General features: G+C 32.0%; 1 protein-coding gene across 3 annotated transcripts in view; it reads left to right on the forward strand.

Moving 5' to 3' along the window:
* Positions 1-15,293, forward strand: part of LOC100207156 (coiled-coil domain-containing protein 180) — a 105,879-nt gene that overhangs the window by 47,390 nt on the left and 43,196 nt on the right. For all 3 annotated transcript variants that reach the window (XM_065791253.1, XM_065791255.1, XM_065791254.1), the window contains 5 exons: positions 11,619-11,739; positions 12,307-12,433; positions 12,618-12,714; positions 14,829-14,910; positions 14,979-15,072. In XM_065791253.1, coding sequence (XP_065647325.1) covers positions 11,619-11,739; positions 12,307-12,433; positions 12,618-12,714; positions 14,829-14,910; positions 14,979-15,072 — 521 coding nt within the window. The remainder of the gene's footprint in view (positions 1-11,618; positions 11,740-12,306; positions 12,434-12,617; positions 12,715-14,828; positions 14,911-14,978; positions 15,073-15,293) is intronic.

A 15,293-nucleotide genomic window follows, 5' to 3' on the forward strand; every position in this document is an offset into this window, starting at 1 on the left:
TTTTAATTATGAACATCAGCTTCTCTTCTACAATGTCATATACAGTAGGGTGGGTCATACTTTTAAAATTTTGGATATGGGAGCGCGCGCAACATTTTTTTTATGTATTAGGGTATTAGAAGAGACATGAATAATTCTTTTTTTCTTAAAAAGTTCATCTAGTGTGGGCGCAGGGCATTTGAAAAATGTCAGTTTTACAAAAATCTTATTATATTGGCATTTTTCGGCCTTTTTTATATTAGCCAAAGGAAAGGTAATTATTAAAAAACAATAAGACATAATATAGACATAAAAAATTATATATATATTCGGTGCTACTTTTCTTAATGCTATACAAACACGATAGACGTAAGAAAAGTTGGCTACCATTATAGATTTTACAAAAAATATCTACTTATAAATTTTAGAAATGGGAGCGCGCGTAAAAATTTTTTTATGTGTTAGGATATTAGAAAAGACGTGAATAATTTTTTTTTTCCTATAAAGTTCATTTATTGTAGGCGCAGGGCGTTTAAAAAACGACAGTTTTACGAAAAACTTTAAAAAAAATTAGTATACAAAACTTGTTGTTGTTATTTTCAATGTGCGTAATGCTACTAGTATAAAATGAGGTGAATCATGAAACATAGTCATCAAACTTTGTGGGCTTTGGACTTATATCCTCCCTTCCATTATTATTATATAAAACCATTAAAATTATTTAAATACAGGAAATGGTGTAGGATTTTTTATTTTTATAAAGTTCCAATAGCTTATTTGTAGGATAATTACTAAGATAATAGTTTCCTGACGATTTGCGGTTTAAACGAGTTTTATTTATTTATGATCACTTTGGCATCCTAAATATTGTAATAAAAATGTAATTAACAAATTTATAACATATTTATAAAGGTCGTTTTTTTACCTACTACAAAATGTACCAATATTTCTTAACAAACATAACATCAATTTCATTGCTATAAATGGCTAAATCTACTCGAGCTCAATGTTAGAATGCCCTAAATTGCATGAGCTATTGGGTAATGGACTCGAACTTTGTTTATCAGAGTTGCCTACGCTGAGAGATAGTTTATGGTATGGAATTTTGTTGCGTGATAGATCAGTTACACATTTGAATACAAGATGTATGTGTATACAAATATTTATTAAAATAAAAAGTATTTGGATGTCAGCAAATTCTACAATACCGTTGGTCTCAGAAAAATACGCAGTCGATAAACTTGTCCTTGAATGGAAGATTGCAAAAGACATTTGAAAACTGAGAACTACAAAAAAAAGAAATATGTATACGGACAAGCTTGATAAGTTATTTGACTTGACGAAATGTAAGTGCAACATCTTTAGCTGTAATGAAAATGGATTCAATGGTTGTCTTTTTAAAGCTCATGTAACTTGCATATGTCCAAAAGTAGCAAAGATACCTTTGCAACAACTATTTTTCCTACAAGCTCAAAGAAATAAAATTGGTAACAAAAGTTCTTTACAAATAGGATTAGTTGATATACCAGAGACACATCGGTTAACAAGATATTTAGGTAGAAAAGAATCAGACTCTAAAATACCTGGAACACTTAGTGAGGATGCAAGTAAATGCTAAAATACTAAAAATATTTTTGTCAATTTTTGTTTAAACTGTGAATTAAAAAGTTGAGTATAAATTGATTATAAATTTTTTTCATTAAAATTGTTTAACATAATTTATTTTCTCCTTTAGCAGTAGAATTTCAAACAACAGACGATTCGGACATTGGCAACAAAAATGCAGATAATACAGAAAAAGTTGACTTCAGTTTGAAAAAAAATTACTTAGATATTACCAGGGTTTCTCAAGCAGCTATTAGGTATGGGGTATCTAACAGAGCTGCAGCAGCCATAGCTACTGCTACTTTAGCTTCTGCAAAAGATGCAAATTTTTTAAAGAAAAATACTGATATTTTCGTTGATCACAACAAAATAAAACGAAGTAAGACTAAGTTAATGAAAGAAATCCAAGGTAGAGCTGAAAAAGTAGCGATGAATGATAATATTCAATGTATATTTTTTGATGGACGAAAAGATTTGACTAAGTACATGAGAGAAGAAGAAGATGGAAAATTACACACATCGGAAAAAAAAGAAGAACATTATTCAGTTTGTTCTGAACCTGGAGGAAAATACCAATTTCATTTCACTAACAATTCTGAAGAAAGAGTAGAGACTGCAGCTGAGCATATAGCTGATAATATTTACAAATGGATTGTGAATCATGATGTCGGAGACTATTTAGTTGCCATTGGTGCAGACTCAACAAATTTAAACACTGGTTGGAAAGGAGGTGTTATCCATTTCCTTGAACATAAATTGGATAAAAAATTAATGTGGATAATTTGTGCTCTTCGTACAAATGAACTACCTCTCCGACATCTAATGATTCAACTTGATGGAAAAACTACGTCTAAAAATAATTTTTCTGGTTCTATTGGAAAACTTATAGGTAAGGCAACTAGCTTCAAAGTCAAAGATAGCATAGTAAAAATTGAATTTCCTAATGCAATAATAGAACTTGACTCTGAAGTTGTAAAGTCGCTATCAGATGATCAAAAGTATCTTTATAAAATTACCCATGCAATTAACGCTGGGGTTTTTCCGGAAAATCTTAAAAGTAAAGAAATTGGTCCACATTCGCATGCAAGATGGTTGAATTTTGCAAATAGAATATGTTTACTTTGGTGCTCCGAAATCGTATTTTCAGTTGAAGAAACATATAATCTGCAACTTCTGGTGGAGTTTATTGTTGGTGTTTATGCGCCACTTTGGTTTGAAATCAAAGTAAAGTGGAAGTGGACTGAAGGGCCTAATCATATACTCAAGCAGTTAAAACTTCTTTGTCATCAAAGACTTAAAGTTAAAGACATTGTAATGCCCTACGTTTTATCTTCTTCATGGAATGCTCATAGTGAAAATGTTCTTCAAACGTTGTTATGTAGTCTAGAAAAAACAGAAAGACAATTTGCAGTTGAAAAAATTTTAAAATTAAGAGGAGATTTAAAATACGGAAACATAGTGTAAGAAGTAGAAAACATCATATACATAATGAAAATGCTGAATCACTTTTTGATCTAATTGATTGGAGCTTGGATGTACACGAACCTTTACTTACATGTTTATTGTCAAAGGATGAACTTTTAAAATACAATGATATTTCGATGTATGTACCTTGTTTTCCTGTTCATGGGCAAGCTATTGAACGATGTGTCCAAGAAGTCACACGAGCTTCTCAATCGGTATTTGGAAAAGATAGAAGAGATGGGTTCATAAGAGCAACATTAGCACATTGAGAAATCATGCCCGTGAACCAATCAAAAAAAGATCTATTTAAATTAATTTAAGCAATATTAATTTTTTGATGTTTTGCTTTGATTATTTATGATCACAGTAAATAAGTTGAACTTTAAATATATTGTATCTTTTAGATGACATTTTATAAATTTTATTTATGACTTTATGAAGAGTAGCACCCCAAATTATGTTTTATTTTAATGTCTATATTATACCTGGTTGTTTTTTGATGATTGCATCGCCATAGGCTTAAATAAAAGGACAGAAAAGTGCTAATTTGATGCATTTTTAGTAAAACTATCGTTTTTTAAATGCCCTGCGCCCACAATAGATAAACTTTTTAGGAAAAAAAAAATTATTCACGTCTTTTCTAATATCCTAATACATAAAAAAAATATCACGCACGCTCTCATTTTTAAAATTTATAAGTAGAATTTTTTTGTAAAATCCATAATGGTAGCCAACTTTTCTTACGTCTATCGTGTTTGTATAGCATTAAAAAAGTAGCACCGAATATATATATATTTTTTTATGTCTATATTATGTCTGATTGTTTTTTAATAATTGCCTTTCCTTTGGCTAATATAAAAAAGGCCGAAAAATGCCAATATGATAAGATTTTCGTAAAACTGACATTTTTCAAATGCCCTGCGCCCACACTAGATAAACTTTTTAAGAAAAAAAAATTATTCACGTCTCTTCTAATACCCTAATACATAAAAAAAATGTTGCGCGCGCTCCCATATCCAAAATTTTAAAAGTACGACTCACCCTAATATACAGCCCTCAGAATTAGGTTTGGCATTCGACAATGTTGACCTAACTGCTGACCTTGTGTTTGAAAGTGTTTGAAAAAAATTTCTATGTTTTATGGTAACCCTTTTGTGTCAAATTTTTTTGCCGACCTGATGCTGACCTCTAACAGTTTGAGGTCGGCAATTTGTTAGCGACCTCATTTTTCCTTGTTCCAAGGGTTGCATATACTTTTTTTTTTTTTTTTTTAACATCTTCGCTTCCAACAAGGCTGCAAGCAGCCACTAATTAAAGTTGGAAGTTACTGAAAGAGAAAGGGTGAAGATTGTAGAGCATGATAACGATTGACGGACGACTTAAAAGATTGCAAATTATATGAGTCAGGAAAGCAAGATGAAGGAAGCGAATTCCAAAGAGCTGTTGTTCGAGGAAAAAAACTAGACGAATAAGCGTTTTTGGAGCACTTAGGAACAGTCACAGAAAAAGGATGACACTTAATTGAATGACGAGTAACATGAGAATGAATTATAGTAGATGGCACAAAAGACGCTAGCTCTTTAGAGCAGTGCCCATTATTGTATTTGTAGAAAAGAGAAAGAGAAGCAACATTACGACGATGTGATAATGGTTGGAGGTTGGCTGCAAGAGCAGGTCCAACTATGTTTACAACGCGTTTTTGCACCTTGTCTAAAAGAGAAAGGACATCATTAGAAGATCCGCCCCAGATATGGCAACAGTATTCCATACAAGGCCGGATTTGAGATTTATAGAGATAGAGAATAGAATCCAGAGTAAGAAAGTGGCGAGCTCAATAAAGAGATGCAACCTTAGCAGATGCTAATTTTGCAACCGATTTGATATATGGTTTCCAAGAAAGATTGGAAGTAAGAGTTAATCCTAGAAGATGAAGAGTAGGTGACTCATCGAGTACATCACCGTTCATAAATATAGGAAGATCTAAATTATTGCGATAACGATTGGCTGAAAAAAATTGAGTTTTATCTGAATTAAAGTTCACCAGCCACTGTGAGCCCCATGCTGTAGCAGAAGTAAGATCCTTTTCAAGCTCAAATGCCCCCTCCAAGCAATCAGAGGGTGTTGGTTTTTTATCACGACAAGAATAAATGGTAGTGTCATCAGCAAACAATGATGAGAGAATATCTGGAAGATCGTTAATGTAAATTAAAAAGAGTATAGGGCCAAGGATAGAACCTTGAGGAACCCCTGAAGTTACAGAATAAGAAGAAGAGTGTTGTCCATCGAGGACAACTTTTATGCTACGATTGGAAAGGAAGGATTCAATGATCTTAAAGATGTTGCCGGATACACCATAAGAAAAAACTTATGGAGAAGACCAGCATGCCAAACTTTATCAAAAGCTTTTGAAATGTCAAGAGCGATGGCCTTACCCTCTCTACCTTTATCTAATGCACGATAAAACCTGTCAGTTATTACTGTTAACAAATCAGCTGTAGAACGAGAAGATCAAAATCCATATTGATGGTCAGAAAGTAAGTGATTAGATTCAAGATAAGAAATTAAGTCTTTGTTATTTAAAGATTCAAAAACCTTGCTTATGATAGGAAGAAGACTTATGGGACGGTAGTTAGACAAATCAGATCGCTCCCCAGAATTTTTGAAGAATGGGATAACAGATGCGGCTTTCCAGCAGGCTGGAAAACAAGACTCTGATAAGCACTTGTTGAATAGTTTTGAGAGTATAGACGACAGCTCCGGAGAACACTTCTGCAAGACAATAACAGGTATGTTGTCTGGGCCACAAGCTGTAGAAGAGTCTAGGCAGGAAATCACTTTAGATACAGATGCTGGAGTGATATGAATGTCAAGCAATGGATCAACCTGTTTGTTGGCAATATCAGGTAGAACGCAATTAGTGGAATCAAGAGATGATATTGATGAAAAGTTTTTAGCAAACAATTCAGCTTTGTCTTTAGGTGAGGTGACATGGTCTGAACCATTCATGAGAGGTGGAATTATAGATTTTCCCTTATTATTGATATTATTAAAGATTCTCCAGAGGTTACGAGAGCCTAATTTTTGAGATGAGATACGAGATTTCATGACCTGAGAATAGCGGGTTTTGGCGTTAGACAAAACCTTTTTACAATTGTTTCTAGCAGTAATAAACAGACGCCTGTTTTCTGGAGAATTGTTTTGCTGTTAAATATGGAAGTAACGGTTTCGATTGGCAATCGCAGCAGCACAGTGTGAAGAAAACCATGGAGGAGAGTGAGGCTTGACCTGGAATTGTCGAGAGGGAATAAAAGATTCCATGCCAGCCTGAATCCACGAAGTTATGTAAGAAGCACATTTGTCGACAGGAAGACGAAAGATTTCTACCCAAGGGCCATCACGAAGAAAATCACGGAAAGAATCCCAGTCAGCTTTACTGTAGTTGTAAGAGGTTCGATAATAGGGGGATTCAGGTGATGAAGAAGAATGAGATATTAGTTTTAAAGAGATCAAACTGTGATCAGAAGCACCTAAGGGTGAATGTGGAGAAACTGAGCACTGACTAGGATCAGAAACAAGACATAAGTCAAGTAGAGAAGGTAAATGATTCGGGTTGTCTGGAAAGCGAGTTGGAAAGTTGACTATTTGAGTTAGGTATTGAGAAAGGCAAAAGTTGTGAGCTTTAATGCCTGCCGAATCACTGAAACTAGAGCCAAGTCATTCAGAGTGGTGAGCATTAAAGTCACCGACAACAACTATATTAGCTGATGGATAAAGAGAGAGGGCTTGGTCAATATGATCAGAAATAACATCAAAAAAAGTGCAGTCTTGAGATGAAGGAGAGCAATATAGAACAATAAGAAAGGCAATAGAGTGAAGTGGTGCTAAACGAAAGCACATAAAAGAATAGTCTGTGGATTCAAACCTAGTTTCACAACAAATGGGTGAATTCTTACAAATGTAAATGCCCAGGCCAAGCATGTGACTATTGGAGTCTTTACGTATTAGAGGAAGATAACCATCAACACTAAGATCACAAGGTGAGACAGCTGAACTCAAATTAGTCTCACAAAGAGCAAGTAGGTCTGGTGAACTTTGCAAGAGATAAGACTCAACAGAAGAAAAGTTACTTCGAAGACCATGAATATTAGTTAATAATAGGTTTAGAGAACTTGGTGATGATGATAGTTTTTTGTGTTTTATAGTTTTTGGTACTTTATTCATTTTTAAATTAGATTGAAGAACTTGACTAAAAGCATATATATTACTCAGAATACTGTTTAATAGCCCAAGCAATTGTCTCATTACTATTAATAAACCCTAAGCGGTAACAAAGGGCTCCAAATGTGGCCTCCGCAATACACACCAAAAGTACAAACAGGGACACCATCCATGCGCAACATGGCACTGTTAATACTTTGATATTTTTCAGCTGTTGATGGAATCAGCCTCTCTGAGAGCTACCACAGAGTTCGGGAAACCTGACTACCAGCCGCCTCTGAACCATAAAACTGAGTTTTTGAGCTGTACCCTCATTAGGAGATAATAGAATGATTTGCCTAGTCATAAAAACAGAGACACAAGCAAAACCCATGCATTGAGTCAAGAAGATCCAGCATTCAACATCCTAAACTGGAAACAATGTATTAAAAATACATCTGCGCCAGCCTAATAGATGAAGAAGGGGGGCGAGGTCAACAGATAGAATCTGTTTAAGTTCCTTAAGTCTTTTCCCTTAAGTCTTTGCCTAGGAGGCCTTCTACAAGACAGTAGCCGGGTGCATTTAACATCTGCCCAAGATGAGTATTTTTATCGAGACACCATTTCTAGCCTTTACTCAACCAAGAGCCCCAAGGCAGGGGGTGTTTTAAATCGGAGTTGGCATCTCCTAGTCTTTGCCTAAAAAGGCGTATCCTACAAGGCAGCAGGACATGAAGCAGATTGTACTGGGTTACATGTTACCAGTAGCAGGATAACCTGTACTGACCTTAATACTAATAAGAAAATAACATCATGATACCAAAGGTGTAAAATTCAAAAAATATAAAATTTCTTAAATGTAAATTTGAAAATGGTACTCAGTTGTTGTAGCATTTAGGTTCTGCAGATGACTTTATAGGTAACAACTGTGATGTAATGACCTCATTTAATGTTCCAAAGAGCAATTTTAATATCTTAATTACTATAACCTTTTTGACCTGTATAACGTTTTTTTAAGAAGAAACTGTTTAATTACTGCCAATCGATAGTTATCTAGTTATCTAGTTAAGTGCTTAGAATCAGTTGTTTTTTTAAAACTAGCATAGGCCATGTTTTTATAATGCAATCATGTTTTTTATTACTTTTCAAATTTTTTAAATGGTTGGGTAGGATAATATACAACCATTAGTTATTATATCAGTTTCAACTCTACCACCTCAAAAAATTTTTAAGTTTTTTTGACTAAAACAAAAAAACTTAAAAAGTTTTTTTGTTTTAGTCAAAAAAAGAAACAGTAAAAAATTTCTTTTTAATTTATATTTATATAGATATAAAGTTTTTGAACTAAGATTTTTACGGGTTTTTTTTAAAGTAATAAAATATCTTGCTCACAACTAACTAATTCCTAAAATATGATTTTTTTTAATGCAATTAACTCAATATTGCCTTTGGTAAATGTATCTTATACTGACATGTTTAAATATTATATATAGTATAAGTTTCTACAAGTTCATTTTAAATACTATACTATAGTAGAGTATTTAAACTTGTAGGAATTTTTGAAACAGAATTACAAAATATCTTAACAAGCTATTATCAAGCATACATTGCAAAAATCATGCATTCAGTGCCATGGCTTAAGTGGTTTCCAAGCAACACAACATGTTGTTTTCATGTTGGGAAACTGTTGACCCAACATTACCCCAACATGTTGTGTTACTTATGTTTAAAGAGAGAAGATTTTTACGATTACTGTTTGCGGTAAAAAACAGCTTTTAACAATTCTTCATGTTTAAAGATTAAAATTAAGGAACAACTAGTTCCTAAAATACAATTTTTTTTGAAGCAACTAACTCAATATTGCATTAGGTAAATGTATCTTAAACTTTAACAGTGTCTATAACAAGGGCAAATCTGTTATTTCACTTCTCTTGCATGGTTCAGATTTTGTTTCCTCACCCAAAGACAAATCTGATTATTTTTCTAAGAAGTTTTTATCAACCCCATCTCTTTATTTCATTAAACACATCCTATGTGAGATAGCTGACAAACAGGTTAATCCATTGCTTGACATTCGTATCACTCCAGCTTTTGTATTTAAAGTGATTTCCTGCTTAGACTTTTCCATAGCTTGTAGTCTGGACAACTTTGTTATTGTTATTGTTATATTTAAAAGTTTTATCTAATTCTTCCTGAAATTGAGCAGGCTATTTTACTAGTATATATATATAAATATATATACAGTCATAGACAAAAGTTTGCGACCACTGCGATTTTCTCATATTTTTTAATGTATTCTACTCTGAATTGCTTTTGGGCTACTTTAGTGCTACAATTTTGTACCAATTTGTGCTAATTGTCAATTAGAGTCTAAAATTGATGTTTACATGTTTATTTTCAGATATAACTGAAATATTTTGGAACATTTTATATTACGGAGACCTTATTTAAAGCACTACTAGTTAAAATGGTACGCGGTAAAGAACTGACATCTGAAAAGCAAGCTCAGGTCGTTATTTTGTACAAAAAGAACATTTCTATAAGACAGATAGCCAAAAAGCTCAGTATTTCACATTCCACTGTTGTAGCTACTGTAAAGAGAAATCAAGAGCTGAAAAGTTTTAAATCTCGTTCACGCGCTGGGCGCCCGAAAGTTACAAGCAACCATATGGATAATGCTATAATAAAGGCAGCAAAAAAATCACCGAGAGCATCCTCAAGTGCCATTAGAGGCAAACTGCCTGGATCACCATCCAAGAAACCAAACAGTTGGACAATACACAGACGATTATTTGATGCAGGCTTGAAATCTTACCGACCAGCACGGAAGCCGAAGCTTTCACCAAAGAATATTCGCGATCGCATAGCGTTTTGTCAGAAGTACAGGCAGTGGAAAACAAGGAAACAAGTGATGTTTTCAGATGAGACAACATTCACGCAATTCTACTCATTTTGTAGACATGTCAGACGCCCACCAAATCAGAGGCATAATCCAAAGTACGTTCCAAAGTTATACCAACAGTCAAACAGGTTCCAAAAGTTATGGTTTGGGGAGCAGTCTCTGGTAGCGGTCGTGTCTGCATTTAGATAATGCCTAAAAATACAACGATCAATGGTGCTGTTTACTTGAGTATACTGATGGATAAACTGCCACCATTTGTACCAATACATGGCATCACTCATTTCCAGCATGATGGCGCACCTTGTCATGGTACCAAGGCTGTTAAGGACTGGCTGCGTTCTGAAAACATCCCGCTACTGGAACCTTGGCCAGGCAACAGTCCAGTCAAATCTCAATACTATTGAGAATGTTTGGATTGTAATAAAGCAGAAGATTGCTGCACATAGCCCAAGTTCTGAAGATGACCTCATCAACTGGATTAAATGCGTGTGGGTGCAGGAGATTACGCCGGACTATTGCAAGAAACTGTGTGAATCGATGCTAGGACATATTGAAAATATTCTCAAAAATAAAGGATTTCATTGTAAATACTAAAATATGGATAGACATGCTGTTTAACCTGTATAGTGTGAATAAACATTCGAAATATATGTACTGATTTATAATTTACTAATTGTTTTTCTAAATTTTGAGTGTTTTTTGCAAAAAATTGCAGTGGTCGCAAACTTTTGTCCATGACTGTATATATATATATACACACACACACATACATATATACATATATAAGAACAGACTAGAGCTTCTGGAAATACTTCAACTGTTTTAGGTTATGATGCAGAAAAGTAGTATCTTCATCTAAAAGATCTATTTTAAAAAATATTTACTTTAATTCTGTTATTACCTTCTTTTCATATTTTTCTAAAAAATTGCGCCTGGATACAAACTAGAGATGCCACGAATATTCGGCTAAATATTCAGCAACACTTAATTATTTTGAGGGTTTCAACCTGCTTCGTTGTTGTGCATAAGTCAACTACACTGTGAGCATTTCTGAATGGGTTGTGTCACAGCATTATTTGTTGACTGTTACACCAAATATTTTAACTAAAGTTGTGCAAAAATACTCTTCAAACCATTAAGAGAAATTCAAAAATAACCAGCTTAGGTGTATCTTGTACTTCTGAGGTAATTTTAGAAAATGCTATAAATTGATTTAGCACAAAGAACTCTAAACTTATTAAAAATGATATTTTCACCACAGCCTGAACTTTAAGCATGGTTTAACTTTAATGAGAAAAATGATTATACGGTTTCCTTTTTTATTAAGTTGTCGAATATTCGTGACATCTCTAATACAAGCACTTAATGTGCATATGAATTAGGACTTGAACCTGCATGTATTTGTGTATGTGTGTGTTTCTGCTTTTGTCTATGTGCGTGTGAGTTGATATATGCTCATTGTTTTTTGTAGCTACTATGAATTTCACAAACAACAACAAACAATTTGTGAGAGATTTCCAAAGATGTACATGAAGGAGTTAAACAAATATTCTAGTGAAATATGTGCTTATTTTGGTGTTGTTATAAATGAGGTACTTGTGTTGTATTATAATATGTTTTTTTACTTACTAGATATTTTTTTCCCAAGTAAACATTTGAACTAATTGAGATTTATTTTTTAGTTGTTGTTTCTACATTCACTTACTATTTATTTATTAAAAACATTTTATTAAGTTAATGACATTTCTACATTAAAACAGCTACTAAACAGTTTATTTAAAAGGTTTTAATGTCATATTTTTTGTCACAAAATATTAACAATTGATATATCTAATCTTTTGAGAAAATTAATACACCTAATCATTTAAGAAACTAAAAATGTGTTGTGCACCTATGAATAAGCTGACAACTAAATATTTTGCACCTATGAATAAGCTGACAACTAAATATTTTGCATCTATGAATAAGCTGACAACTAAATATTTTGCACCTATGAATAAGCTGACAACTAAATATTTTGCATCTATGATAAGCTGACAACTAAATATTTTGCATCTATGATAAGCTAAGTTTTTAGAAAGATTATATGTTTAATAACATTTTACAATTCTAACAATCATTTACATTTTAATCACGGTGTAATTATTTTTCTGATTTAGGATTCTGATTTTTCTGAAATTTGTCAAAAAATGAATCAAAGTTTTGAAAATTTATCTGGAGTGGTTGAAATCAATTTAAGCCTTGATAATATTTCTTTGGTTTCTATGCAACCAGGTATCAATCAAGGTATTAATATTTGCAGTTACCAGGTAGCTATTTTATATATCCAGGTATCAAACTAGTTGCTATTTTAAACTCTAACCTTTTAAAAAGAAGTTTTATTAAGATAAAGTAATTTTTGTATTTTAAAATATTTTTTTCCTTCAATAAGTTAAATTAAATTTTATAAAATTTGAAATAAATTACATAGATTTAAATCTGGCAGAGCAACAGTGTCATTTAAATGTTCAACAATATATTAAATCTTTTGAAATTCCTACTAAAGTATTTGCTGAACTTAAATCATGGTTAGTTTTTTTATTTTTGGTATTATTATTGTTGTTGTTGTTGTTGTTGTTGTTGTTGTTGTTGTTGTTGTTTTTATTGTTATTATGATATTTGTTGTTTTTTCATAAATAAAGTTAATAAATTTGAAAAGATGATGTGTGAAACCATTTTAAAGAAGATGAAGTATGAAATCATTTTAAAAAGGAGATTTAATGATCTAAATCATTTTAAGAAGAAGTTAAAGCATGGTATTATTTTGAGAAGAAAGTTAAACCAAGAGCAGAAATCAGGTTAGAAAGAAATGTAGAAAACATATAAATGAAAGATTTCTAGAAGTATCTAAACTGTATGCAAAAGAACTAAGAATAATCAGAAACATAAACAATCATAGTAGTGGATTGCTGCAATCCATAAAGATGTAGAAGAAATAAGTAAATTTTATAAAGTTTTAAGTCTCAGTATGAAAGTTAAAAATAAGTATGCTCTATACAAAGCTCAATTGGGTGATAAGCTTAATAAGTGATAAGGTTTATAGAAGGTGATAAGCTTAATAAGTGATAAGGTTTATAGAACAATACAAAGTTAGAGAATTATTAATTATTAAGAGTATTTAGAGTTAAAAGCAAATGGATATGTAAAGTACGAATGTTGTTGGAGAAGTTTGTATTAATTATTACAATAAATTACTAAATAAAAAGTTTAAAATAAAAAGACTTAATTTACAGAGAATAAACAAAATGAAATCAGTGAAATTAAATTAGCAGTTTGTGGGGCTCAGTTAGGCAGCTGGTTTCTCTGGTGTGTTGGCTGAAATGTTGAAGCTCAAGAGGTGTGAGTGTTTTGTGGTTGTCTGGTCTTTGCAATTGCGCATAAAGATGAAATTCCAAATTATTAAAAGAAACTTTAAACTTTAAAATAACCAGTATTTTTATCAACAACATGCGGTTTGGTTTTAAGCAAGTTCAACAATTGTTTTTGGAAAAGAATAAATGTCAATACATTTTTTGACCAAAAAAGTATAGTGGGCTTTGATGTATTTATGTACTAAATTTAGGTGCTGAAAAACAGTTGGTAACAGTTAACATGTCTTGGAATGACATGTTAACTGTTCTCTCACAACAACAATAAAAGCAATAGATTGAGAGTTTTAAATTAAAGGTTGGTGTGCAACAAAGGTTGGTGTTTATGTTTATATAGCACTCAATCTTTTTTTTTTTTAAAGATTTACTTTTAGGGGCTATGTATTGGCATGATGGAATGAAAGCAAAAGGACTCAGTATAAACATGATTAAGACAGACCAACGCTATATTATACCAATCTCCTAACATGTTGGTTAATTTTTTTTTAATCTTAGACATAAAAAAGACATTGTTGTTGGTACAGAAAATGCATTAAGTGCAAGGTTAAGGTGTGCTTAGGCCAAATTTAGAAAACTTCCACTTTTAACAGCAGAAAGTGTATCATTAAAAGGAAGTATGTATATATGATTAAAAGGAAGTATGTTTCATTGGCCCAGAGTGCGTGGCAGTGAAACGTTGGCAATAAAGGTTGATGATGTCCAGTGTCTTGAATGAACAGTGCAGATGACCAGATGAATGCGTGGTTCTAAAAGATAAGAAACAAATCAATAATATTACACAGTGGATGGGAATAGTGGGTGTATCTGATAGAATACCTCAAAGAAGATTTATATGGTTTGGGCATGTAGAGTGTAAAGTTGCAGATGATTGGGTAATCAGCATGTAGAGAGTTGGCATTTACATGAGAAAAATAAGTAGAATTAGGAAATCTTGGAAAAAATGCTTTACAGATGACATAAAAAGCTTCAGTTAAGAAAGTTTGACCATGTTCATCGACATATTTTGGAATTATAGTTTTGAGAGAAGGTTGTAAAAATAGTTTTAGTTCTTGAATGCAGTGAGTTTCTAACTTAGTTAGCCTTCTTGACAGTAGTGAACCTCTAACCTTTCTGGAGGTGAATACTGTATTATATATCAATACTTTAGCAAAATCATATTTTTTTTAAATTTATCATTATATTAATTTAAATAATAAGTAAATAGTTTTAATTTTTTTAATTTAGTTTTGAAGTTTAATTTACTTTTAATTTATATTCAATAATTTTTTTTAAAGGTTTTTTACTAAATTTATGGAAAACCTAAAAAATCTAAAAGAAAATTCAAAAGATCATGCTCTTCTTTATATGAATGAGAAGGTTAATTTTAAAATTTTTAGAATTTAAATTTGAATTTTTGTAGAATTAATATTTGTAAATTATTTTAGATACTTGAAATAGACAATGAACTTCAGTTCAGACTGCAGCTTCATAATCCTAGACAAAACAATTGTAAGAAAGATATACATGATGTTCGTACAGGTAGCTTCAATTTTTGGTAGAAAGCATTACATTTATGGTTTATAAAAATTTATAAGGGCAATGGGTAATCTAAGCTGTATAAATAATGGTTTAAATTTAGTGCAAAAAGAAATCACTTTATTGTTTATTCTTGTTATTATCATTTTAAATAAAAATCATAAAGAAAAACTAATACTAAACTATTAGTTCGAATACAATACACTCATGGGGTTAAAATTCAA

The sequence above is a fragment of the Hydra vulgaris genome, chromosome 02 (genome assembly GCF_038396675.1).
Source record: "Hydra vulgaris chromosome 02, alternate assembly HydraT2T_AEP".
NCBI classification, from domain to species: Eukaryota; Metazoa; Cnidaria; class Hydrozoa; order Anthoathecata; family Hydridae; genus Hydra; species Hydra vulgaris.